This window comes from Lissotriton vulgaris, chromosome 12 (genome assembly GCF_964263255.1).
Source record: "Lissotriton vulgaris chromosome 12, aLisVul1.2, whole genome shotgun sequence".
NCBI classification, from domain to species: Eukaryota; Metazoa; Chordata; class Amphibia; order Caudata; family Salamandridae; genus Lissotriton; species Lissotriton vulgaris.
Window position 1 is genome coordinate 48,548,532 of NC_141700.1, and position 25,251 is coordinate 48,573,782.

General features: G+C 46.1%; 1 protein-coding gene across 1 annotated transcript in view; it reads left to right on the forward strand.

Moving 5' to 3' along the window:
• The first annotated feature begins 6,788 nt into the window (after positions 1-6,788).
• Positions 6,789-25,251, forward strand: part of TMEM59L (transmembrane protein 59 like) — a 163,831-nt gene continuing 145,368 nt past the window's right edge. The window contains exon 1 of the mRNA XM_086947026.1: positions 6,789-7,065. Within this exon, the coding sequence (XP_086803152.1) occupies positions 6,874-7,065 (192 nt within the window). The 5' untranslated portion in view covers positions 6,789-6,873. The remainder of the gene's footprint in view (positions 7,066-25,251) is intronic.

Genomic DNA, 25,251 nt, shown 5'->3' on the forward strand with positions numbered 1-25,251 from the left:
TAACATGTCTGTTTGCAGTGATCTCAAAATTTCTGTGTGTTTTTGAGTCCAATTGATTTGTTTAAAATCAGGTTTTATTAGTTCGTAGAGAGGTTTAACCCTCTCTGCGTAATTTAGTATGTAAGTTCTTCCGAAATTCAGAAAACCTAGTATTGATTGTAAATTCTTCAGCGTTTTTGGAGCTTGGAGTACAGCGCACTTCTCTAAGAAGTTGTCCGCTAGGCTTTTCCCTTCACTTGATAATTCGTACCCTAAGAATAGTACTGTCAGATGGGCAATTCGGGACTTTTTAAAGTTGAATTTGTAACCCTCTGCTGCGAACCCAAGTATAATGGTGTTCACTCTTTTCAAGTGAGTATCCAAGTCGTCGTCTGTGAGATAAATATCATCTACGTAAGATAATGCTTCATCATCATAGATTTGTAGTAACTCTGTTACCCTAGCTGAGAATAGTCCTGGGCTGTTCTTGAACCCCTGTGGGAGTCGACAGAATTTTTTCTGTGACCCAAATGCGGAGAAAGCGGTCAAATATCTGCTTTCTGGTGCAATGTTTTGACAAAAAAAACCATTAGATATGTCTAATGTTGTTTTGTATTTTTTCCTAACTATGTTATTCATTAGGGCTGCACTATGCGAGTTTTGTACTGCAAAAGTTTTGCAACATGTATTAAGGTGTCTGTAGTCCAAAACTAGACGATATGAATTGTCTGGCTTGGAGACAGGAAACAAAGGATCGTTCATTTGAGAGGTGCATGTTTCAATCACCCCCTGGTACTCAAGTTGATCTAAGATCTCCCTGACTTGTTTTTTAGCTTCTTGCTTTATGGGATACTGCCGTTGGGCAGTTGGTTCACTTTTTAATTGGATTTTGTGAGGCGGTGAATCCTCATCCCATCCTACATGATTTTTATATAATGCAGGTGCCTGGGCTACTGCCCATTTCCTTGCATATGTATATTTTTTGTGAATCGGAATGTGATTCGAGAAGGCAGGCATAATCACTTCTTCGCCACGAGGGCACTCCCTGACAAACTCTGGGGGCCAATCTTTTTCAGCTAACAGAATATCATAGCCTTTTGAGAGCTTATCCCAAAATAGACCCTTAATTTTCCTAGTCTTACCACCCTCTATACGCAATGTTATTTCGTATATTTTATGGGGCTCGCTAAGCCTGGCGTCGGCAGTTTCAACTTGAATGTATTCATTTGTGTCCACTGTCTCCAGATGATTCATCAAGATCTTGCGCGCTATACTGATTTCTGCTGCACTGTCCAACATTGTCAATGCCCACTCCCCGTTTTTCAACTGTGTCCTCAGTATTCTCGGCATGGTTGATTACTCTAATACTGGCTACCTTCTTTTTCTGAAATTGAGATTTTTTACTCTGAGCAGGTTCCTTGTCTTTGGACTTGGTGTGCTCTCCTGGGTCTGACCGTCCTCTTCTTTCCGAATTCTGTGGAAGAGATCGAGAGGGACGTGTATTAATACTTTGATATCTATCAGGTTTTTTCAGATTATCCCTATTTCTAAGGTTATATCTTTTCTCAGAGGGCTCCCGTTGGGGAGACTGGCGTTCTCGAGTCGGAGTTCTTTCCCTCCGTCGAGGAGACCTTCCTCTGGACTGGAAAACTTTTTCCTTGGAGTGGATTGTTTATTTCCATCCCAGCTCTTTTTAGGAGTATTTAAATTATTTTTAATAAATAATTTTTCTGGATTTTCGAGCAGTTGGGGCTTAACTGGTTTTCCACCCAAGCTGTCTCTACCTAATTCTTCATAGCATTTTTCTATGATTTTTGCAAGCTCAACAGGATCTTTTATATCTGTTTCCCTCAACTTCTGGCGGATCGCCACAGATGCTGCTTCTCCCTTTACGTTGGCTAATAATATAGCCGTGACCTGCTTGAAGTCTTTCAGTAATTTCATACCTAGATTTAAAGCGGGCTCTGGACCGAATTCATTTTGAATCTGTTTTAGCACTTCTGGTATTACCGCCATAGACGGAACACCGTGTGTTTTTGTGTAAATGGAAGCAAAGACTGTACCCCAAGTGTCACAGTCCTCCACGTGTGGTGCGATTCCCATAGGAAGGCAGATGGTCAAGATTCTGTGTTTCTCAATAGGGGTAGTATCAGGAAATACTGCCTCTATTTGAGTGATTTTCTGTGCTAACCAGAAAGAAATTTGTTCCCGTTTTGCGGGTGTTTTACCAAGACATGACTGTATGTTCTGTGGTGTAATTTTATTTGTGTTCCCCTGATGAGGGGTCAGCTGTGGTATATTAACAGCTGGCTGGACTGTTGCAGTCCGCATTACATATTGGACTAATTGCCTATGTATTTTTATTAATGTGTTTAGCTGTACTAACAGCTCTTCTCTAGACATTTTTGCAATGTCAGGATGTGGTGTGTAGCTGGCTAGAACCGGCCACGTGGCTCCTGGTCTACCTAGTGGACCGAGCCTAGTTATTTGATCACTGTGTTTTAGGGCGCCATTAAACCAGAGCAGGTGCTCTTGAAATTTAAGTGGAATTTCAATCTCCTCGAAAGGAGCGTACTCTTCCGGAGGTTTCTCTATTTTGTAATAGTGAAACTCTTTTGTTATAGCGTTTACCGCTGGAAAGTTTATCCATGAATAGAATACCTCTGTCTGCCGATATTCGTGAGCCTCTATCACGAAAATTACTGTACCACCTTGAGGTGTCAGTCCGTTTACTATAAGTTTTGAAGTTATAGATTTTCTTAAATGTGCCGGGATGATTATTGCATCCGGGTCTGTGTATTCGGGACCTTGCTGAGTCGCATCTGCTGCGGCCCCAGTGGTTCCGTTTTCTGGCATTGTAAAAATGCGAGGTTTGCAGAGTAGGTCTCCAAGGAGACAAAGATTAGGTGCACAATATTTTGGAACACTGTATCCTTCAACGTTGAATAAACCAGAGCTTTACATAGGAATCTCTTCCTACTAAGGTCGGGCGGATTTTAACCTTTCACCCACTCCAGACGTCTATTGGAGTATTCACGGGAGAAAGGGGTGTGAAATATGCATGACTGAGTTACTCTACAAGTCTTGCGTTAGTTTATCGCCTTACCAAACGTTTGGGCGCCATGTAGTGTAGTTCCTAGTTTCCCACTAGGCCCTGCGCATTGGAATAACATAAACAGTAGTATCGACGTGGAACTGCGGATATTCCAGGCCTCCACTGACTATGCTAAACTTAATTGGGTTGTGTTACCAACTAGCTCAGAGGTCACTGGAAACTTTCTTCTCTGCATAGGAAGTGATCAGCTTCCTTGGCACAGACAAGAAGGGATTCAGTTTTCCAACAACCGTGCAACATGACAACTTTGCTCCTCAGATCAAGAGTCAATCTCTAGGGTCGTGTGAAACAATAGACATGTATTTCACTCAGTCAGTCTAGTGCAGTTTACTTTCACGAGATGTAGAGAATAGAGAGACGGGCGTGTATCAATAAAGGTTAACATTTATTGAACAGTCTTTCTTCTCGTACAAGAGAAATGTATTGCCACAATTGCAATAATTGTTATTATAAAAAGTACGTACAGTAAGATAAGTATTGCGAAATAGAACTGTAAAAGCATTGATATGGTTTCTTAGCCATACAATGGTTTAAAAGTAATAAAACATATATACAGTCATATATACATTAGGCTAACATACTCAACTGGTGCTTCTAACTAAGCCTACCCCAGTGTGCCTGACCTAAGCCTAACACGTGAAAGGGGAGTAAGTAAGTAGCTTTAAGTTAAGTTGGTTTTGCCAAGGTTTGTTTCAAGAATTCTCGTTTAAGGGTTTAGTCAACACCATACCTCTGAATAGAATGATGGAGGATTGGTATCTCCTTCAGGGGTCTCTCTCGATATCCCAGTCACCCGCGAGGGTAAACCGGAAGCGCCGGGACTGGATTTCTCTGCACGAGAAAGGCAGCGGCTTCTCTTCAGCGCGTCGAGGAAGGAGGGGGGACAGCGTCCGCGGGCAGCTGGAATCTGCTGGATGTCTTCGCAGAGGGACGACTGTTCAGCTCCTTAAGCGTACTGCACCATAGTTCGCGCTGTAGCGGCGATAATGGTAATCAGCAGCTTCACCACCACAGGATAGCAGGCTGCAGCGACAGAGTGCTAGATTTACCAACACAGGGTCATGCAGGCAGCTGGCATCAGCAACAGGCAACGAACATTGCTTAAGGCAACGTTGGTAATATTTATACCTGACAGGTGCCGGGTTTGACGCAAGTTTGCTGGACATAAGACGTCAATTAAAGATGTCACTAGGAAGTGATAGTTATCAGTTGCTCATTAGAGTTCCATTACTAATCAAAACATAGCAAGCGGGGATTTCCAGGTTTGCTAAGTTTTTATCTTGTTGAAGAACTCGGAGTGTTATCTAGGAATATCAGATAGGGACTGCTGCACTGTCATTGCACTAATTGGTCGCAAAGGAAGTAGCAGAGAGTCATGCTGGAATGTGGCTCTGTTCGTGTGAGGCCAGAGATGACTTTTCAGAAAATCGCACTTGAACGGTTATGCCAATATAGGGAATAAATGGATTTATAGCCGAATAGGGGCATAAGGTCACAGTATCGATCAGGAACCTAGATAAACACGCAACAAAATCAGGAACATTCAATGTCAGCAATACCAATAGTGCAATAAACTACAAAAAGTAAAATGCCCACTGTAAACCTTAATCAAATGCACAAACTCGATTTAGCCATATGACACAACATGAACAGTGTCAAATACAACAAACTAAAATAAACAAAGTAGACACAGTTGTCCTTGTTCACCTGCACCAACTCTAACCTTTGTTCTTCCACACACTTGCAATGTTTTCTTGCTGAACCCATACAATGTTCTCTCGGTGGATCCTGTGAGACACTTCCAGAAGCACAGATTCAAATGTGCATACAGACCGCAGCTGCCAGGTGCACATCGTGCAAATCTCCTCAGTAACCTGACGCGCTCATGTGACACCGCCGACAGAAGCCTAGGAGGATCAGCAAAACCCGATGCTAGTGTTGATCACCCTTGTAACCATCATGTACACACGTAGTATGAAACGACAGAGCCCCAAATGCTGCACGCACATCACTGCTGCTCACAGCGATGTCACTCACTTGCATGAACAGCCACAATGCAATGCCTCCAGGAACCGCACAGCAAACAACATCACAGTTGTGCCAGCTCACGTTGCTGCACTTGCAGAATAAAAATAACAAGTACAGCAAGCATAGTGAAATCCTCCTTCCACGTGTCCTTTCGGCATTTGTGAGCCAAACGCTGTACTCATTCCCAAACGCCACAAAATAGAGTAAAATCTACACCTGTGTTCACCACCAAGACGCGGTATATCTATAATGTCCAATTCACCGCAAAGCAATTTAAGATTTCGTTCTGCAGGCAACCAGAGAACCTGGGGTTTTAAGCCAATCCAGAAGTGTACAAATTGGCTCCAATACTTCACACCATGTTTAGTGCCTCAGGAATAAGCCATCCCATCCTCGTCTCCACTTTTAAATCACCACAACGCATGAAGAAAGATGGGAATAGTTTATTAAGTCCAGTGAAAACAACCCCTGCTGTCCTCCTTCAGAAACTGCCTGCTCTCTGCCCCTGGAATCCACAATCTATAATCCATTGGAGGTAGCAACCAGAAGCTAGTACCGTTGATAGGATACAACAAATTACATATTTACCATAAACATTAAAGAGATAGACCGGTGACACAATTTGGTTAGCAGTGCTTAGTTTGTGAAACAGTAAATGCAGAGGTTGATTTTTTTTTTTTATATCGAAGATCTAGAACTTCCCTACTTGACGTAGGTGGCAAGAATCTCTTCATGGAAGCTGATGAAACCAAACTCATCCTTAGGTAGAGAAGTCAGGTATGATTCTCATCAACAAAATCACATCCAATAGCCAATAAGAGTACGAAAAACTTTAATCTCATTCCTCCCAAATCTGAAATTCTCCTAACAAAGACCAAGTCCCCTCTTTGGGGACCCAGTATATGGCCATTGAAACAATGTTCAAAACCCAATAACCCAGAAAGCAATTTCTGGGCCCTTCTTGAAGGCGCTCTCCCTTTAATAATTTCCGCATTAAGAGGCTTGGTTTTATGCACTGTGGAATGAGTAATTCCTATCAAGTCCATTACTGGCTAATAATAATAGGACAAATTCAAAAGCTTGGAAGTATGAAGGCGCAAACCAATTCAGCCTCAGACCATAGAAACAACCTAATTCTTCACTTCATCTGAGATTTGCTTGAAAACCTTCAAACTTCACAACTCTATCACATTTATACTCTGAACAAGTCCTTAAAGCAGTACTTGAAACGGGTTAAACGGGCATGTCCTGGTCGATAATGAGTATCTGCAGGTGTTTCATTTGAAAGGGAGAGTACCTGCATCTCTCGGTATTACTACAATACATTTAATAGGTGGTACCGGCATTTCTTAGGAGCAAACAGACGCTCTAAACAGGGAGTACCTGCACTGCAATAATTTCACTTAAAGCACTACCTTATTTTTTTTAACGTTTCGTAGAGAGGTAACACCTACCTAAATTTCTGTTTGGAGGCTGTCATTAACCCTTCTGTGACACTTTGACTAGAAACCAAAATATCGGAATCTCGGTACGCACCAAACATTGCTTTGTGGTGCGTAACACATTAAACACTAAATGCACTCAAGACCAATGACGGAGAAAGTCAGTCACCGATGCGCTTTTATACTCCGCCTCCTCCCAGAGTCCTCTGCGGCCTAACCTGCCGCCGGCGACGTCACTGAGCGGGTGACGCTGGGCGCGCGGCCGTCGGTTAGCGGGCTGCTGCTGGCAGGGAAGGCGCGAGAACTGCCATGGCCGGAGCCGCGCGCCGCCGCGAGCCACTGCTGCTCCTCTGCTTTACGCTAACGTCCCTGGCGGCCTTCGCAACCGCCGCTTCCGACCCCCCGGGGGCCACCGCCGACCCCCTGGATGACGAGTTCGGCGACACAGGCCCTTGCAAGAGCAAGTGCCGCCTGCGGTACGGGCGGAGCGGCCCCGCGCAGGTGAGTGCGCCGCCGGGGGTGGGGGTCCACGGGGGAGAATGGAGCACCTGCGTGCCGTGCTATTTACAGGGGGTCTGGCAGTACCTGCCGCACAGGTGCAGCCTGTCTGTACACAATACGCTTGGAACCTGGCACTGCAGCTCCTTGAGTACCAAGCCATGCACCAGTGCGTGCCCGTCCATGCCACTATCATTGCATGCCCATCCATGCCTGTGCACCAGTGCGTGCCCGTCCATGCCTCTGTATCATTGCATTTCCATCCATGTCCATGCCTGTGCACCAGTGCGTGCCCGTCCATGCCTCTGTATCATTGCATTTCCATCCATGTCCATGCCTGTGCACCAGTGCGTGCCCGTCCATGCCACTGTATCATTGCATGCCCATCCATGCCTGGGCACCAGTACGTGCCCATCCAGGCCTTTGTATCATTGCATGCCCATCCATGCCTGTGCACCAGTGCGTGCCCGTCCATGCCACTGTATCATTGCATGCCCATCCAGGCCATGCCTGTGCACCAGTGCGTGCCCGTCCATGCAACTGTATCATTGCATGCCCATCCATGCCTGGGCACCAGTGCGTGCCCGTCCATGCCTCTATCATTGCATGCCCATCCATGTCCATGCACCTGGCCATGCTTGTGCACCAGTGCTTGCCCATCCATACCACTGCATCATTGCATGCCGTTCCATGTCCATGCCTGTGCACCCGTGCTTGCGCCCGTCCATGCAACTGCATCATTGCATGCCCATCTGTGGCCATGCCTGTCCACTAGTGCGTGCCAGTTAATGCCACTGTATCATTGAATGCCCGTTCATGGCCATGCCTGTGCATCCGTGCGTGCCCGTCCATGCTTCTGCACCCATGCGTGCCCATCCCAGCCTGTGCACCCATGTATGCCCATCCCTGCGTGTGCCCCGTGCATGCCCAGCTATGCTTCTGCACTAGTGCATGCCTAGCCATGCCTGTGCACCACTGCATGTCTTTTGCTGTGTATGCAGCTGTTTTTGTGTACTTTCACTCTGTCCTGTTTTAATGACATTTCACTGACTTGTTCCTGTGTGCATTCAGATGCTCTTGTGTCCTGCCACTCTGTCCAAATCTGACAGTTCATGTTTTATTCACTGCATCTGCCTGTGTGCTAAGTCTGCAGTTTGAACAGTAATATACTGACACTTCAACCCCTGTAAATCAGACTTCCTGTGATCTGCCTTTGTATCTGCGCGCTAAATTATATGTCTGCTATAACTCTATATATTCACCACTGCTTGTTTAAAGGGGATGCCATTATCCAGTCAGGCCCTGCACCTTTGTGTGCCCCACTTCCTCTCTTATCTGCCCCATCTTAATATGAACGTCCTACGTTCAAGCCCTCGACATGCCTGTTGAGGTGACCAAGCTTGAATCTTGAGGTGCTTCACATCATTTTATGAAATCCTGGATGGCCGCATAAAATTACGTTCACATCATATTTCACCAGTAGTTATTCAACCACTCTGAATTGTCCTAAACACAAACTAACTGCAATTCAAGACCTGCGACTAGCAAAAGTTACAAAGGACCTACATCACTCCCCATCAGTTCTGTCATGATCATTGTTTTGCTGTGATTACATGTAGTAAGGATTCAATTCCCTGTTAAAGTTATATTGAGTAGGAAGAATGGTGCAGGTCTTAATTTGAGAATATCTGAGAGACCATGGCATTTATTGGATTGTTTTTTTAACCCATTGCAGCTTATACGTAATTGGCCATCAAACTGTCTCATATATGGCAGTATGGACAGTCTTGGCTAGTGGTTTGGTTTTTATTAATGCTATTGGCAGCCCTTTAAGAGCATTCCACCATCTTCAAGGGAAGGCACACATCTCCCCATTGGACTGATCTAACATCAGGAAAACTTTAGCAAGTTGATCTCCGAGACAAAAAAAGGTCTCAGCAGTACAATTATCAATTCACTGTTAACAATGTAAATGATAAACATTGTCTTAAACTTGTAGCGGGAAATTATGATTGGAGAAAGTTCTACACTATGATTGGAAGGACGTTTGCCTGTATCATGGACTTTCCTATCAAAGCTCTTAACGGAATGGTTTTCCAAACACCATATGCCAAATTAAATCAATGTATACCACCTGATTTGAACAGCTCATCCATTACTTGCTTGGCAGACGGCTTCATACGCTGATGGTTGTTTTTTGCATCAATATAGATAGTTATTAGTCCACTGTATGGAAAGGGATCATGATAATTCAAAAAGGTAATTCCTACTGCCTGGTAAGCTAATGTGTATTGAATGTGGTTGGCCTGTCTGCAGGGCTATTTAGAACTACTAAACTTTTTTTGACAAACTGGATTGAGTCGCGGCATTATTTCCAAGGTGCACATAGGCTTTTGCATTGGGCTGTTGACAGTGCAACATGTAAAGACCCTTGCATCGCCAAACATGCTCCACAGATGGAGTTTTCCACTTTAGTGTGCATCTTTAAGGTTCTACTGGGCATTTGACAAGGTGGATCAGGCCAGATTATAGAGGAAGAATTTTGAAATTGGAGAGTTTGGCAGTGGCTGGTGCATATTATTGGTGACTTGTATATTGAAACATGGGCTTGCATAAAATATCTTGGGTTCAGAAATGTCAGTTTTGGCATGAATGTGTGATCTTCGCTACATTTTAATATCTATGTTCTTTATTTTAATAGTGGGGCCAGTGGGAGACTTTTACCGAATTTGAAAGAGCACCTTTCTTTGCTGTATTTTTCCGATTTCATGGTTTTATTATTTGTGACCTCAGCAGGGCTACAAAGGGGAATTGAAAAGCTTGTCATGTATACCTAACGGTCGCTCAAAAAACTTGGCCAACACCAAGATTATGTATGTTGGTAAAGGAAGGTCCATGAGCAACAGATAGTTTTTATACTTAAGTGAAATGGTGGTGGCATATGTGTATTTTTAGGCATTCCGATTAATAATAAACTCCCATGGAAACCCATGTTTGAAGGAAGAAAGCATATCGTAACTGCTCTGGCAGGAGGCTAAGTGTGATTCAATAGACAATATGGCGACCATTGATTCCAGCCTTTAGGAGGCATACATAGCAAATAACTTTTTTACCATGGCATGTGTTTCGTTCTGGCTTGTGGAAGGATAAATTTGTCTTTGAAAGGCAGCAGGTACCCATATAGAAGAGCGTATTTGAATTTTTGATTTCTATACCAAAAGATATAGGTGGAAGTTTGTTTTTGTTTTTTTACTTGAGGAAAGTTTTGGGCAGTTAATTTAGAATGCTTACGTTATAATGATATTTCTAGGAAGAGGGAAAGTATTACCATCAAATGCGAAGTACTTATTTGCCAGGTATTGGATCACTTTCTAGAGCCACTGATGTTTTTATTGATTTACAAACCCTTTGTAAAATATCGTGGACCTAAATAAAGACACTAATCCACACCTCGGTTTTAGTGAGTCTTTTCCCATAAAGTAAGACACTTGTGTTTGCTTTGACAATGTTTACATTCATAGAAGTTACTAGGTATGTTCGCTGCTGATCTGTCTCTGGACAATGTTTTAAAGAGAATAAGGCTAGAACGTAATAGTGATTGGAATGCAATGTTTCCATCGTTATCAAAAATCGACAATTAAGCTGAATAATTTGCCCTAACAAGATATTTAAACTAAGCCTTGGAACACTGTATGAATATGGGGAACCTTTAGTTGAAGAATATTGCTCTTGTGATAGATACAGCTGTATACTAAATCCAATGCCTATTGGCTATGGATATCTATTTTTGAGGTTGTCATGGTAGATTAAATTGACAGCTGATTGTGAAGATTGTATATTGATTGATTTATGCAATGTAATAAACATATGATTTGTGTTAACATATATTCTATTTTAGAGGTTGTGAATGTAATAATGGATAAACCTGATGTTAGATTTGTGATCTATTGTATGCTATGAGTTTATTGTGATACATTGAAGAAACTCTTTTTATGTTTTATATGTTTTGTATTAACTCTGTATAAACGTAACCAATTTTCAACCAATAGCTTTATATGAACTAGGAGCATGACGTTGACTAGACAATATGTACAACTCTACCCTTAAACCTCTGCAATGTGTTGTGGGGCACATGCTTAGAAAACGACACTATACCAACGGAAAGAGTAGGATTGTATTTGTATCTCCCGTATCAAATGTTTGGAAATCAGAAAATATATTCATTCAACTTATTTATGTAGAGCTGAAAGAACTGGGGCACCAGGATGCAATCTGGACACAACACAATAAAAAAATGTAGTATTCGTGTCTTTGTTGCCAAATATTAATAGCACAGTTTTGTTGAGAGAGTTATGCTACTCCTGTTGACCTTACTTCATTTCCTTATCTTTAAACATAATACATCCCTGTTGACTGCCTCAGTTGTAATGTGGGAGAATGTGAAGTTCAGATTTACTTTAAGATAAAGCTTTCTGTGCTGTTAACAGTAAGTCCTGGCCTACCATACATACATAAGCGTAGTTGCAAGTTGGATAAAATTTTCTTCTATTCCAGTCAATCCTTAAATCTTTCATAAATTATTCCAGCGAGGTTACATTGCTTGCAAATTGTTGCAAAAATCAGAATATCATGGCCTCCCCTAAATCAGTATAATTAGACTTTTGACATGTCTTAGGAATCCTCAGAGTACTGGTCACTGTATTAAAGTCCTCTGTAAAGATAAGGACCCTAGATGTCTGGGCTGTTAACGTCTGAATGGATCTAGTTGGTTCCCCTGCTTTTCTTGCATTTTGAAAGTTAAATGCTGATACAGGTTCCTAGTTTAAACAAAGGCGCATCTGAGTGTTTCCTGCATACAAACACAGTGAGCTCTTATTTTCTTTTGTTACCCCTCTAACACTGCATGTAGATGCTGAGCAGTAGCAGTGACAGAGAGGCCAATGTGGAAACCACATAACACCTTGTGTTCACCAGATGATTCAGCGGATAAACCCCTATTGGCTGGTTCAGGAGTAATGACTCCAACTCATTTTTACTTATTCGGGCATATTCTCAAGGGTTTATCGCAGAGTTATCGTCACTTTATCGCAGCCAAAATGGCTATAAAATTATCGCCCCATTCACAAGCTGGTGCAAACATCCCATATCACCAGTTAACCGGTGAAAGCAGCCGCAAAAAAAATCACCACTTATGACACCGGCAACTATCGCTAAGGAGTTGCAGAGTAGGCGTTCCCGTGCAAAAAGCCACGACAAAACCACTCCGCAACATTCACAACGACTAGCCAGATCGGTGATAAGAACCCAAAACAGGCGATAAGGCGCGTTAGCAGCAGGAAATTAACACCTGCTCTGACCTGGTGTAAAGTCGGATTACAACCTGCACCAGAAAAGGGAGCCCAGGCCAGAGCAACACCTGAAGATCAACAGATGCCATGGAGCCACTGATCAGGCAGCTCAGAGCCCCAACATGGCCACAACACCCACCGCCAGCACCCTCCCCAGGACCACCACTGAGACAGCGCAGACAAAGACAGCGGACCTTCAGAAAATGCATCAACCTCACAGACCCAACGCCAGAGAATGTAATTGCCCACTACAGGCTCAAAAGGACAACCATCCTCCGCATCCTAAACCTCATGCCCACAGGCTGACGGCACCAACACAGCAGACATCCAACTTCCCACCTCAGACAAAGCTGCTGCACTTGTTGGCCTCTGGTACCTTCCAACCAACAACCGCCAGAGTCGGAAGAGTCTTACAGCTAGCCCAATCCAAGTTCCTCACAACGGTCTTGGATGCCATCATCAGCTTGGTACCCCACTACCTATATTTCCCCCACACTGCGCAGGAACAGCTGAAGACCAAGCAAGGCGTCTAAGCCATCGCTGGCTTCCCGCACGTGTTTGGGGCAATTGACTGCACAAATGTCCCCCTTGTGCCCCCTGGCAACACTGCACACAATTATAGACAACTTCTTCACATGAGCTCGCTCGGCTCTAGTGCCCCAACCTCATTGCAATGCAACTCACGGACACTTCTGTTTGCATATTGGGTAACCTCTGTACTTGCTCTGGCTACCACCGAGATGCTCCGCAGTTGTCTCTGTAATGCTGGTGTTTTCTGTTTCTGTTTTAATAGTGTTCACTGTTCAAGTTGTTGCCAGCACCAACCACTCAGTGAGGGCTGGTTTACACTCACCCCACACACATCCAGCACAGGCGTCACTGTACATATGACCCTGCCAATAAAGGGGCCGGGCACACGTGCCCGTTGCTAGTTCCACAAAGTATCTGCGTGTGGTTATAATGTATGCATGAGGGCCCCTGGCCCTACAACATTACATTGTGATGTGTACAGCGGACGCAACCATGTGACGGTAGGCAGCGGCTAAGACCATGGACATGGGATTCCCTTGTCTGCCGCCGCCAGAGCGCCCCACGCTGAGCGTTCCCTCCCCCTCTGACGGGCAGGTCACGAGGGCGGGGACGGGCGTGGCTACCACCTTGGGCTGCTCTCTGGTTGGCGGGGCAGCTCCTCTGTCCCTCCACCCCCTGCCACGCCCCTGCTACTACCGGTCCCCTACTTATGGCACTCCTAACCCGGCCGCTCAGCGGACGAGCACAGCGGGCGCGACGAAGGCGCGCCAAAGTTGCGCCTAAGTTAAGCCTGTCTGCGCCCGTCCGCGATGGGCCGGGACCAGGGGCCACACCCCTTGCCTCTTCATTGGCATACACACCTGCACAACTCCTCGCCTGCACTGCTGATGTGCCTCTTCCCATACCCTCATGCAGCACCTTGTTGCATTAGATATCTATGTCCCCCATTCAGACTGTGTCATGTCTCCACGCTCCACACTTCCCTTGCCTTCTCAGGACACCGGACATCCTCCCATTAGATCCTCATCACCACCTCACACTGCTTCTGCCTACCTCCTCAACACTCGCTCGGCAGGCAAGCACCAACTTGAACTATTCAACCTTCTAACCACAGACTCCCCGGATATTCTGTTTTTAACGGAAACCTGGTTCTCTGAGGCTTCTCTCCCCGACATTCTAGCCATCCTCCCCGATTCTTATTATGCCCTCCGGGCTGACCGCCCCGAAGGCAAGACCGGGGGGGTGTTGCCATGATTGCTCGATCCACTCTTCAATTTCAGCTTCTCCCCCAACCATCTATAGCTGGGGTGGACTTTCTGGTCGCCCGCTCCTCTAATCTTTCCGCGCCTCTCACTGTCGTCCTTGTCTATCGCCCTCCCCTGAGCATGCCTCTGTTTGTGGCCTCCCTGCAGGAACTCCTCGCTACGCTTGTAGTTAACAACTCTTCTGTTCTCCTGCTAGGTGACTTTAATTACTGGCCTGGCGACCCCAGGGAGGACTTAGCGTCCAAGGACTTCACGGTCACTCTCTTATCTCTTAACCTTAAGTCCCATGTACTGGTTTCTACTCACAATCTTGGACACATTCTGGACCAAGTCTGGTCTTCCCAGGACATAGTTTCCCCCCCCAGCATCCTCCCTTGTACCTGGTCCGACCATTCTCTCATCTCCTTCACTATCAACATTGGTTCCCCTCACAAACCCCCTCGTCCCAAGAATGTTTTCTCACTTAGCTGGAACCGCGCTGACTTGCTTTCCCTCTCTCATTCCCTTGCTTCTTCCCCTCCCGACCTTAATGGCATCTCCCTTGACTCACAGGCCGCTGCAGTTGGCAGTTGGCTATCTTCCGCTTGCGATTTAGTAGCCCCTCTCAAGTTAGTTAAGTCCATTCGCCCTCATGAGGCTCACCGTTGGTTTAACTCTGAACTCAAGACCCTCAAATTGGAACTTAGACGCTCTGAGCGCCTTTGGCGCCGTAGCTACTGCCCCGACCTAAAGGCCAAACACAAATCTCTTCTTAAAGAGTACAAGAAGGCCATTCTGGCGACAAAGACCAAGTATTTCTCCGAACAAGTAATCCTTTCGGCCAACAAATCTAAAGAAATCTTCTCCTTGGTCAACAATTTGGCCACCTCTGATCGTGCTTGTCCTCACTTTACTCCTTCCCAGGCCCTCTGCTCTTCTTTAAACGACTTCTTCATCAAGAAGATCGTTAAAATTAAATCCAACATTTCTGTCACTCCTTTTACTCCACTTCATTCTGTCCCCTCTGTGTCTAAATCTTTCTTTTCCTCTTTCCCGCCCCTCTCCTTGGACTCTTTCTTAGCTCTGCTCACAAAAATCAAGTCTGGCTCCCCCACTGATTGTGCCCCTGCCCGCATTTTTAAAACTCTCTTCTCTTCCTGCCCTGCTACCCCCCTTTCCCTTCTCAATGCTTCTCTTTCTACCGGACTGGTCCCTTCTTCATTTAAATCTGCTATTGTTTCCCCCATTCTTAAAAAACCTGGTCTTGATTCTTCTCTACCTTCTAACTTTAGGCCCATCTCTCTTCTTCCCTATCTTGCCAAAATTCTGGAATCCTACGTCACCTCCTGTCTCTCTACTTATGTCGAACAGAACCAACTCCTTGCTTCTCATCAAGCAGGTTTCCTCTCGGGTCATTCGACCGAAACTGTGGTGCTAGCCGTTCTTGACGAGCTCAAAGCCAAGGCTTACACCAACTCTCCCCAACCTTTGATTCTCCTCGACCTGTCCGCTGCGTTTGACACGGTCGACCATAACATTCTTTTGGACCGTGTCAGCGCAGCGGGCATACGAGGTCCCGCCCTTTCCTGGATCACGTCCTTTTTGACAGGACGTTCTCAAGCTGTCCACCTCCCCGGCTTCTCCGCTCTCCCCCTCCCGGTGCCCTGTGGGGTTCCCCAAGGTTCCTCCCTTTCTCCTCTTCTTTTCAATCTTTACATTCATCCACTTATTTCTTCTCTCCTTGAGCTGGGGGTCTCTGTGTATAACTACGCATATGACCTCCAGCTCGTCTTTGATCTTTCTTCTTCTTCTCACTCCCTATCTTTCTTTCACTCCACCATGGTCTTTATTTCTGGGTGGATGAGCGCCAATCACCTCAAGCTCAATCCAGATAAGACTGAGCTTGTTCTGACTGGCGGCTCATCCAGCCCTTGGTCCTCTGCCTTCTGGCCCCCTATTCTTGGCCCCCCTCCCACCCCAGTTCCCTCCGTTAAAACATTGGGCATTAAGGTCAGTCAGGACCTGTCCATGCACGGCCAGGTCAGTGCCGTGGTGTCCTCCTGCTTCCTCTCCCTTCGGATGATCCGAAAAATCTCCCGCTTCTTTTCTCTTGACTCCCTTAAAATCATCATTTCTGCCCTCATCACTTCCAGCCTTGATTATGGTAATAGCTTGTTCGCAGGCATTCCTGCCTACGAAACCCGCCGCCTTCAAGCAATCCAAAATCAGACTGCCCGTCTCATCTTTCATTTGCCCAAAACCCATCACATCACTCCTGTCCTCAAATCCCTCCACTGGTTACCCATCCTGCAGAGATCTTTGTTCAAACTAGGTTGCCTAGTTTATCGGGCCCTTGATCACTCTGCACCGGCTTTTATCAATTCTCTGATTTCCTTTCACACCCCTGCCTGCACTCTCCGTTCATCTTCCTCTGCCCTCCTCACTGTTCCCCGTTTCCACAAAACTCGCACTGGTGGAACTAGATTCTCTGTTCTTGCACCCCGGTTCTAGAACTCCCTTCCTCTCTCCATGCGCTCTATCCCTATCTTCTCACACTTCCGTAAAGCACTCAAAACTTTTCTGTTTGCCCTGGCCTACCCCCGCTAAACCTCCTGGCCCGGTCTGTTCTGTTCCTTAGAGCTCTCAGCGCCAGGAAGCCGTTTTGGCCATCGTGCGCTCTACAAATATTTTCATTCATTCACATGTCGCTTTGTCGTCACTCACTCAATACATAAGAGGAGTGGACTGGGCCGTCGTACGCAGGCCCAGAGTGGGTGTGTGAATGATAATTTCTGGGCGTGGTTCAGTACAGGAAATGTGCAAATGCATGTCTCTGTCGCAGTGTGGGTCTCAGTTGTGGGGTGTAGGTGGTCCCTGATGGGACTTAAACACCCACGTATGTGATCTAGTTCGGCTTCCACGAGCTCTGGCCCCACTGGTTCGGCCACCTCATTTTGGCATTCTAACACCTGGCATTGGGATGCGATGTGTGCCTCGGTAAAGTGTTGGAATCCAGCCGTGGTGGCAGGTGCTTCCTGCTGTGTGGTCTGTGCAGGGGCCTGGGGTCTCTATGTACTTTGGCTGCCCTGCTCCTGGGGGTGGGTTGCCTAAGATGTCCATGTGCTGTTGTAGGGCGTCGGTGTTGTGGAACTCTCCAGCATCACTGATGAGTTGTCTGGTCTGCTCTGCTGGAGGTGTTTGTCCCTCTGCAATATGAAGGGGAGATGCATGTTTACATTGTGTTGACATGTATGTTGGCGCATTGTTCTTGTTTACATGTAGACTGTATGACAATGTACATTGTGACTGTTAGGGAGGTGCTGAATTTTTATGCAGGACAGTGGACATTTGGACTATATGACGGATGTGAGGTTGTACACGTACATTTCCATCTCTCAGTTTCCTGCTATGTTAGATGTGATTGGCCTATTTCTGCGCATGAGCGGACCCAGTTGTGTCCTCTGTTCTGCAGTGACGGGGTTGCACTTTGTACCACATTGTCGTCAATGTGGATGCGCTTATCTTGCAATGTGTGTGTGCTGAAGTGTGCCACGGGGATCAGGGACATTGTGGGTGTGCAGCGTGCTACACATAGCTGTGCATGTGTGCTCATCTCCCTCTTTCCCCAGTCCCTGATCGTTACTCACCCTGTTGATGTTGTGTCAGATCCTTTCGAGCTGTGTCCGGACTCCCAACTCCTTGCACCGTCTCCACACTGATGACTGTGGCCTCCAGCTCCTCCTGTGGTGCAGGTTCCCACCTCCTGTAGTCGTTGCTGCCTTCCTGTTGGCAGCGGGTTTGTGCTTGGTTTGGCTTTTCACATCATGCCAGCGCCTCTTGGATTCCTCCATTGATCTCCTCGAAACTCCGACTGCCTTCAAGTTTGTCAAATTGTAGTTCAGTTGATGGTAGTGTTCTGTCACCTCTGTGACGCTGATCTGGTTTTCCTGCGGACTGCACCCCGTCTTCCTCTTCTCCTTGGCCTTCCCCGACCCTGTTGTTCCTTGCTGGTGGTCTGTGGGGCTTGTGGGGTTCACGTTGACCTCTGCACTTGGTCCGGGTGCATCCATCGTGCTATGCAGTTTATTTTTATTTCCCTCTTTTTTTAGGTCTCGACTATTATATTCCGCAAGGAATAAATAGACGAGAGTATAGAGGCTAAACCAGGCTGTGAAACCATCGTGGATTTCGGACAGTTCATGTGAACACAATCATGCGCATTCTCCTCACACGCATTTGTTTTCAAGAGCTTTCATTGGCTCTTCACTTTGTGCACACAGCTGTCTAGTCCTCCCACCCCCTCCCTCTCCAGCGCGTGCTCCACTCGCATCTGCCTGCTGCTGCCCCGCCCACCCCACCACCCCCCACACAGCAATGCCGAGAAGCTTGTTTAACTTTCCTGTTCCAAACTCTGCTGCTATCTCAGAGTGCTGTCCGTCCATGTTGACTTTGCTCCCACCCCCTCCTGTTGTCCATGTTGCTTTTGATCCCGTACCCTCACACCTGTTACCTTTGTTCAACACCCCTCTTCCGCCGTAGTATGTGTTGTCATTCTTACTGCCCCCTTTCGTTGTCCGTGTTGACTTTATTCCCGCCCCTCCCGCCGTAGTTTGTGTTGACTCTGGTCCCTTTCCCTGTCTTGATTTCCGTCCCACATTGGTTGTCACGCTTTCTGCCTCTTTTATGTCTGTTTAACTTTCCTGTTCTTGTTTCATTTTACCGGACGTGGTGTCAGCATCATGTTTGCATTTTATTTCCTCTATATTGGGGCAGCGCTCATTGGCCTCCACCTCTGCAGCACACATGGCGCTACCGCTCCTCTGGTTGCAGTCAGTGCTCCTGCAGCTGCCCAACACCCGCCTTCGCCACTTTCAGGCTCGCATCCCGGCTATGGACGAGGGCTCGGAGGAAGTGAAAGGATCCATGAACCTCCCCGAGGCGCAGGTCAAAACGTGATTTAACAAAAAAATGCACACATGGAAGAGTTTTGCATGCATATCAGGTATTTTTTATTTTATGGAATACATTCACATTTTTGCACAAAAATATTTGGTTACTTTGAGCCCATTTCATATGGTAAATATGCTCTGCCTCCCTCTCCGCCTCTCCACCCCCAGCATATGCTTTCAACACCACTGGTGCCTGCTTTCAGAATAACAACACAGGCGCTGATGTCTGCAAAGTTCAGCTGGTTATCCAAAACGACGGCTTTCAGGCACTAGAAAATGATGACGTGGATTGCAGCTCCTCATCCCCGTCCTGCCCCCCAAGTGGCACGCTTTAGGTATGAGCTGGCGCCTTCAGGCCTAAACTCCCTGTCATGTCTTGTATTCTGTTTTTGAACCTCCATTGTATAAAGTAATGGGGGCGTCCTCTGAAGTCCCCGGCTGAGGGACAGCCGCACTGCTGGCAGACCGTTAGGGTTGCGCCCAGCAAGGGGTACATTTTACTCTTTCACACATGCTTTAAAATGCTTGTGAATCTCTAAGGACCTGATTCCGAATTGCTGTCTTTGTTTCCCCCTCCGGTCAGTCCTGTGATAAAATGACTGGTGCTTAAAGAGCTGAAGAGCATGTCTATCACATTGTCGTGTTTCATAGAGGGCCTTTTTGTGTTGCAATTGAAGACAAACACGTAGTTTATGCAGGAATATAGCAGTTTTAAATGCATTTGTGTAATTGTATTACGGCTAGAGTGCAGAGCTTGGGTACATTGTTCTGGAACAAATAGGGTTTAAAGTAGCAAAGAAACATAAAACTCTTGACAGGTGAATGAATTTCAGCTAATTTCATACAAATGTAGCAGTACTTGTGTTATATCTTCACCACTGTAAATCGGCGCCCTATTTGAGTTCGGCAACATTCTTTTTCGGCGTTGGCACTGGCAGTTTGGCAATCCGAAGCAATATTGCATACACGTGCTCGGCCTCACTTCTCAATCACCACATATGGTCGTTCCCTCCCACTCGCTCGCACATCAAAGGCTGCTGCCCCCCCGCCAATGTGCTCCTGCCCCCCCTCCAAGCTTTCATGCGCGTGCTTGTTCTCCCCTGCAGCCCAGCCCACGCAGCGCTGCACATCACACTCCTCTTGTTTATACTGGTTATTGTTTTGTGTCCGTAACACGAGTAAGCCCGTGTTCCCACTCCTCAGGCCGCAGCTGATGCTGCCTCCTTCTGTGTGTTGGCCTTTTTTCTCCCCTCCAGCCCTTGTGGCGCTGCTGATCCCCCTCCCTTTGTTTACACTTACTTTGTGGCTGTAAGACGAGCGATCGACCTCTGAGAAAAGCTGCTTGTACGCACGTTTTTATTCCTGTTTTTTGGCCGGCTGGTAGTAATGCCCTATGCGACTGGGGCGGTCAGTTCAGTATGCTTCTGCTCCCTCAACATTTTTGAGTCCATGCCATGCGTACTGGTGCCAAGAAATGTAGTGAAGTATGTTAAATGTATTTGGCTTTCACTTGCCAATCTTTTTCGTAAAGACTTATCATGTACGGTCTTGGCAGAGATACCTTCTATTGAATGGGCAAGGGCCACCCCAGCACCACCCCAGCATCACTCAGCGCCACCCCAGCATCACTCAGCGCCACCCCAGCATCACTCAGCACCACCCCAGGATCACTCAGCAGCACCACCCAGCACCACCACAGCACCACTCAGCACCACCCCAGCACCACCCCAGCACCACTCAGCACCACCCCAGCACCACCCCAGCACCACTCAGCACCACCCCAGCACCACTCAGCACCACCCCAGCATCACTCAGAACCACTCCAGCCTCACTCTGCACCACCACCCCAGCATCACTCGGCGGCACCACCCCAGCATCACTCGGCGGCACCACCCCAGCATCACTCGGCGGCACCACCCCAGCATCACTCGGTGGCACCAGCCCAGCATGGCACCACCCCAGCATCACTCGGCGGCACCACCCCAGCATCACTCAATACCACAGCATCACTCGTCGCCATCACAGCATCAATCTGTGCAATCATTCAACAACTGGTTCAAATATGTTCTCTCAATGTTTCAAGCTTTATTAAAAATGTCACAAAAAGATGTTGATATTTCAATTCTGTTCTTGCATTTTCGTTACAATAAAATACACTGAACATAATCTTTACAAAAGATATTTACATAAGTTTAAGCTATTGCCATTATAAATTACAATCACTTTTATGTAAGTATTAATTATTTAAAAAAATTAAAAGCCATTGTTATTTGTAATATCAATACATCTAAGTCACGTAAATACAAAACATGTTGCATTACAAATGCTATAGGTGTCACATTTGCGAAAGTTATAACTATTGGCATTGTAAATGGCAAAGTATTAATTTAGCTATTTTCAAAACCAACACATAAATTTAAAAATTGTCATTTACAAGACCAATAGCTCAAACTTTCCTAATGCGAGACCTATTGCATTGCAAATGCTTGTTTGTTCCGCTTTTATGGTGCATTTTCCCGCATGACGCGTGGGAATTGCTGGTTTTCGCTGATTTTTGTATCTCGATTGGTCTCATCACAAGTTTTTTGCGTTTGTGTTTCGCATTTTAGAGGCGTTGCGTTGACCTTCTCGTGGACATTTGACGAGTTATCATGAGCCTATCCAAGGTACTGCTGTGTTGAGAATATGACGTAAACAGTGTTATTTTTCCCGCGATAGACTGCGATGTGAAGGGTTGCGTTAAGCTAATTTTGCGGTAATTATCACATGTTCTGAGAATATCCCCCATTGTCTTTTTTAGAGCACGCACCTCATGGAACTGATTTCAGAGTGCTGTACAACCAGGAACTCAACATTGCCTAGCAAGCGTGTATGTGCAAATTTGTTGCAGAAATCCGGGGAAATGACGAAATATCGATGCTTTAGTATGTAGATCTGGACAGCTTACAAGAGATAAGTGAAGCGAAGAGTTACTCAAAAGTAGTGGGGGGAATTATTATACATTATGATACTATCAATAAATTAGCAGTTGCCGATTAAATAGTGGCAACATTCAATCGTAATGGGGCACACTTGATCATGTGACTGGGTGCACGGCATTGAGCAGTCAGGGCAAATATACAACAGTGTTAACAAACCTAAAAACAGGTTAATAAAATGTGGATGTGCTAAACCATAATACAATCATTATTTGAGATTTCCATTAGAAAGATCAACAGCTATGGACAAAAGGGGGACTGTGGTGTTAGCCACTACAGCAGTAGTATCCGATGTCTGTAGGGGTTACAAGCCAAACTGGCTTGTAGTCTGGATTTGGGGAAAGGAATTTCGTCTTTAATGCATTCCACCTTTAGTGCTTTTGCTACATTCATTTGTGTGTATATAATGGACTCACGATTTGATCTTGGCTTGGATCTAGACACGCGTCCGAATTGAAATATGCCTGTATGTTGTAAGCATATTGGTGAAACTAGATAGCAAGATATTTGTCGCTCCGACCCCCAGTGAGTCAACATACAGATATAAAAAATGGTTGACCAGTTTGAACCCCATATGACATTACAAGAGACAGGGGTGGGGTCAGTAGAAGAATTACCACATTTCTAAAACCATTACAGGATGGTTGCCCCTGAACTTATGGCTGTTTGGAGTGTACCTGCAAAATTAATGGTCAACAATGTTAAAAGCTGCAGTTAAATCCAGTAAGATAAACAGACCGGGCTGGTCTTCGACAGAGCTGCAGCAGATATCATCAAACACCATTAATATTGCAGATTCCATATGGTGGCTGCCCGGAAACCAAATTGGAATATTCCGAGTATCTGATTTCCTGGACATGAAAAGAGAGGCTAGAGATGGGTCTAGGGTTCTCAACATCAGATTGATCACGGTTATGTTTATTAGGCAGGGTTGTGTATTTCCTGCCTTGAGGAAGTTCAGTACGGCTGATACAACACTGCATATTTCAAAATTTTAAAATAAAGATGTCATGTCTTAGCCTTCTAAGAAATTATGGGCAATCCATTCATTGTTCTTTGTATCTGGGCTGTGAAAACAGATTCCCAATATTTCATTTTCAAAGCTGTTACATTACCTTAGTTGCTGAAGACCAACTGGTTATATTAGGAGAGCTTTGGTTATGTGTTTTCCTGGAGTTGTCAGTTTTCCTACGAGTGCATATATTTGTCTGGGCAAAGGAGGTTGACACGTATGTGTCGCAAGTTTTCGGATTAACAGTGTGTTTCTTTTTGAGAGGGAAGATCATTGTAGGTGTGATATAGTCAAGGACAATTTTCTTATGGAGTGATGATTTCACAGCTTTGTAATGTTGGGTTCTTGATGCACTCATCTAATATATCCAGGCGTTTTGATAAATACAGGTGGATGGATGCCTTTAATCTCTCCTGTGAGTTGCCTCCTCTTATTCTAAAGTTTTTTTGCTGAAATATTTGACTGAAGGTTTGTAAGGATCACATGGCAGCATTACTTTTCTGTTTTTTTTTTTTTTTGTAAGACCTTTATTGTGATAACAGGAGGGTTACACAGCTTGTGTGCCTATAACCTGAAACAAACAGGCCGGCAGCGCTTTCAAAGTGTATCACATCCAAGCAATAGAATTCTATCAAAGGAGATCTTAGGTAACACAGCATGTCGCCTACAACCCATCAGGGCCGGCCGCGTGGAGGCATATCATGAGCTGGTAGGACGTTCGGTATCCACTATTCCATTAATAGAGAGAGAATAAACAGTGAACCTATGAGGTCTCATTTTACAGTAAATCTTAAACTTGAACAACAACTCGGGGATCAGTGTAGACTTCCCAACCTCCAGTAGTCCCACCATACGTAGTATGAGGTAAAGAGTATCAGTCCGCGCAAAGTGACCATGTGTTGCATTCCTTGCATGTATTCAAAATAATGTAGGTGAGCGCCTACTGCCGATGGACGAGGAAATGAAAATGGTGGAGGAGGGAGACTCGGGCATGGTCTGCGCTCTGGCCTGTGAAGATAGCAGATGTGGAGTGTCACATATCAGTCAGACGGCTATTGGGAAGTGGTTGATGAGCGGGGGGTGATATACAGGAATCGGCGGGGCACGTCGATCTGGGTCCGTGCTGGTGAACAGAGTGTAGCTATCCTACGTTATGTAAGGTAGTCATGCAAGGGTAAACCATCGGTGTGAAGGTTCAGCTCATGTACTGGGTTTTGAAAAGAGGAATTGAGTGTTCGGAGATGGGGGGGTAGGGCGCACCATGTTTCACGACCCAGTATCAGGCAATTCTTGTGGTGCGGCAGCGGTTGTTACGCGGTAGGGTACTGCGCGTGGGGTCGATTCTGGATCATCTATGGACTGGTGTCTAAGTAAGTATGCTGCGAACGGGCCCCAAAGATCTTTAGGACGTGACGTGTGTGGTAAAAGTTCTGCATAGTTATGTAATTGGTCCTGCCAGGTGGACATAGAGGTTAACCAGGCCTTAAACTTGGAAGCGCGGCCCGACCCCATCTGCAGGCAAGTTGTCGTTTCGCTAAGAGGAACCCCAATGCAAACAATTTCCGATTGTTCTTGAGCACGGGGGGAGAGAGTCCCAGCAAGGCGATTCTCGGACATGGTGAGATTGCGATCTCCATTATGTCCGACATAGCTTCAAACACCTCCACCCAGTAAGAAGCAACTGAACAGCAAGTCCATGCCAGATGCATGAAGTGGGCCCCCGGGCGGTTGCAGCGGAGGCATCTGTCATCATCACGTAAGCCAAAACGGTGTAGTTTAGCGGGAGTGTGATAAAGGCGGTGCAGAAATTTAAAATGCAGTAGTCTGAGGCGGGCATTACCTGTCACTGAGTTGGTATGGGAGCAGCTCAATTCCCACTGGTCATCCGTGAGTGGGGCATCTAGGTCGCCATCCCATTCTGCGCGCGCTCGAAGGGCAGGGGGCGTTACGGCCGAGTGCGCGAACTTGTATAACATGGAGACGACATGTTTCGGGGCTGTAGTTTGGAGTAGTGCATGTAAAGGCGCCATGATTTCCGCCTCATTCGGGAAGTCTGGAGTGACCGCCTTGACGCTGTGCCGCAGTCGTGCATAGAGGAACGTGTCCATGGTCGAGGGAACTTGATCC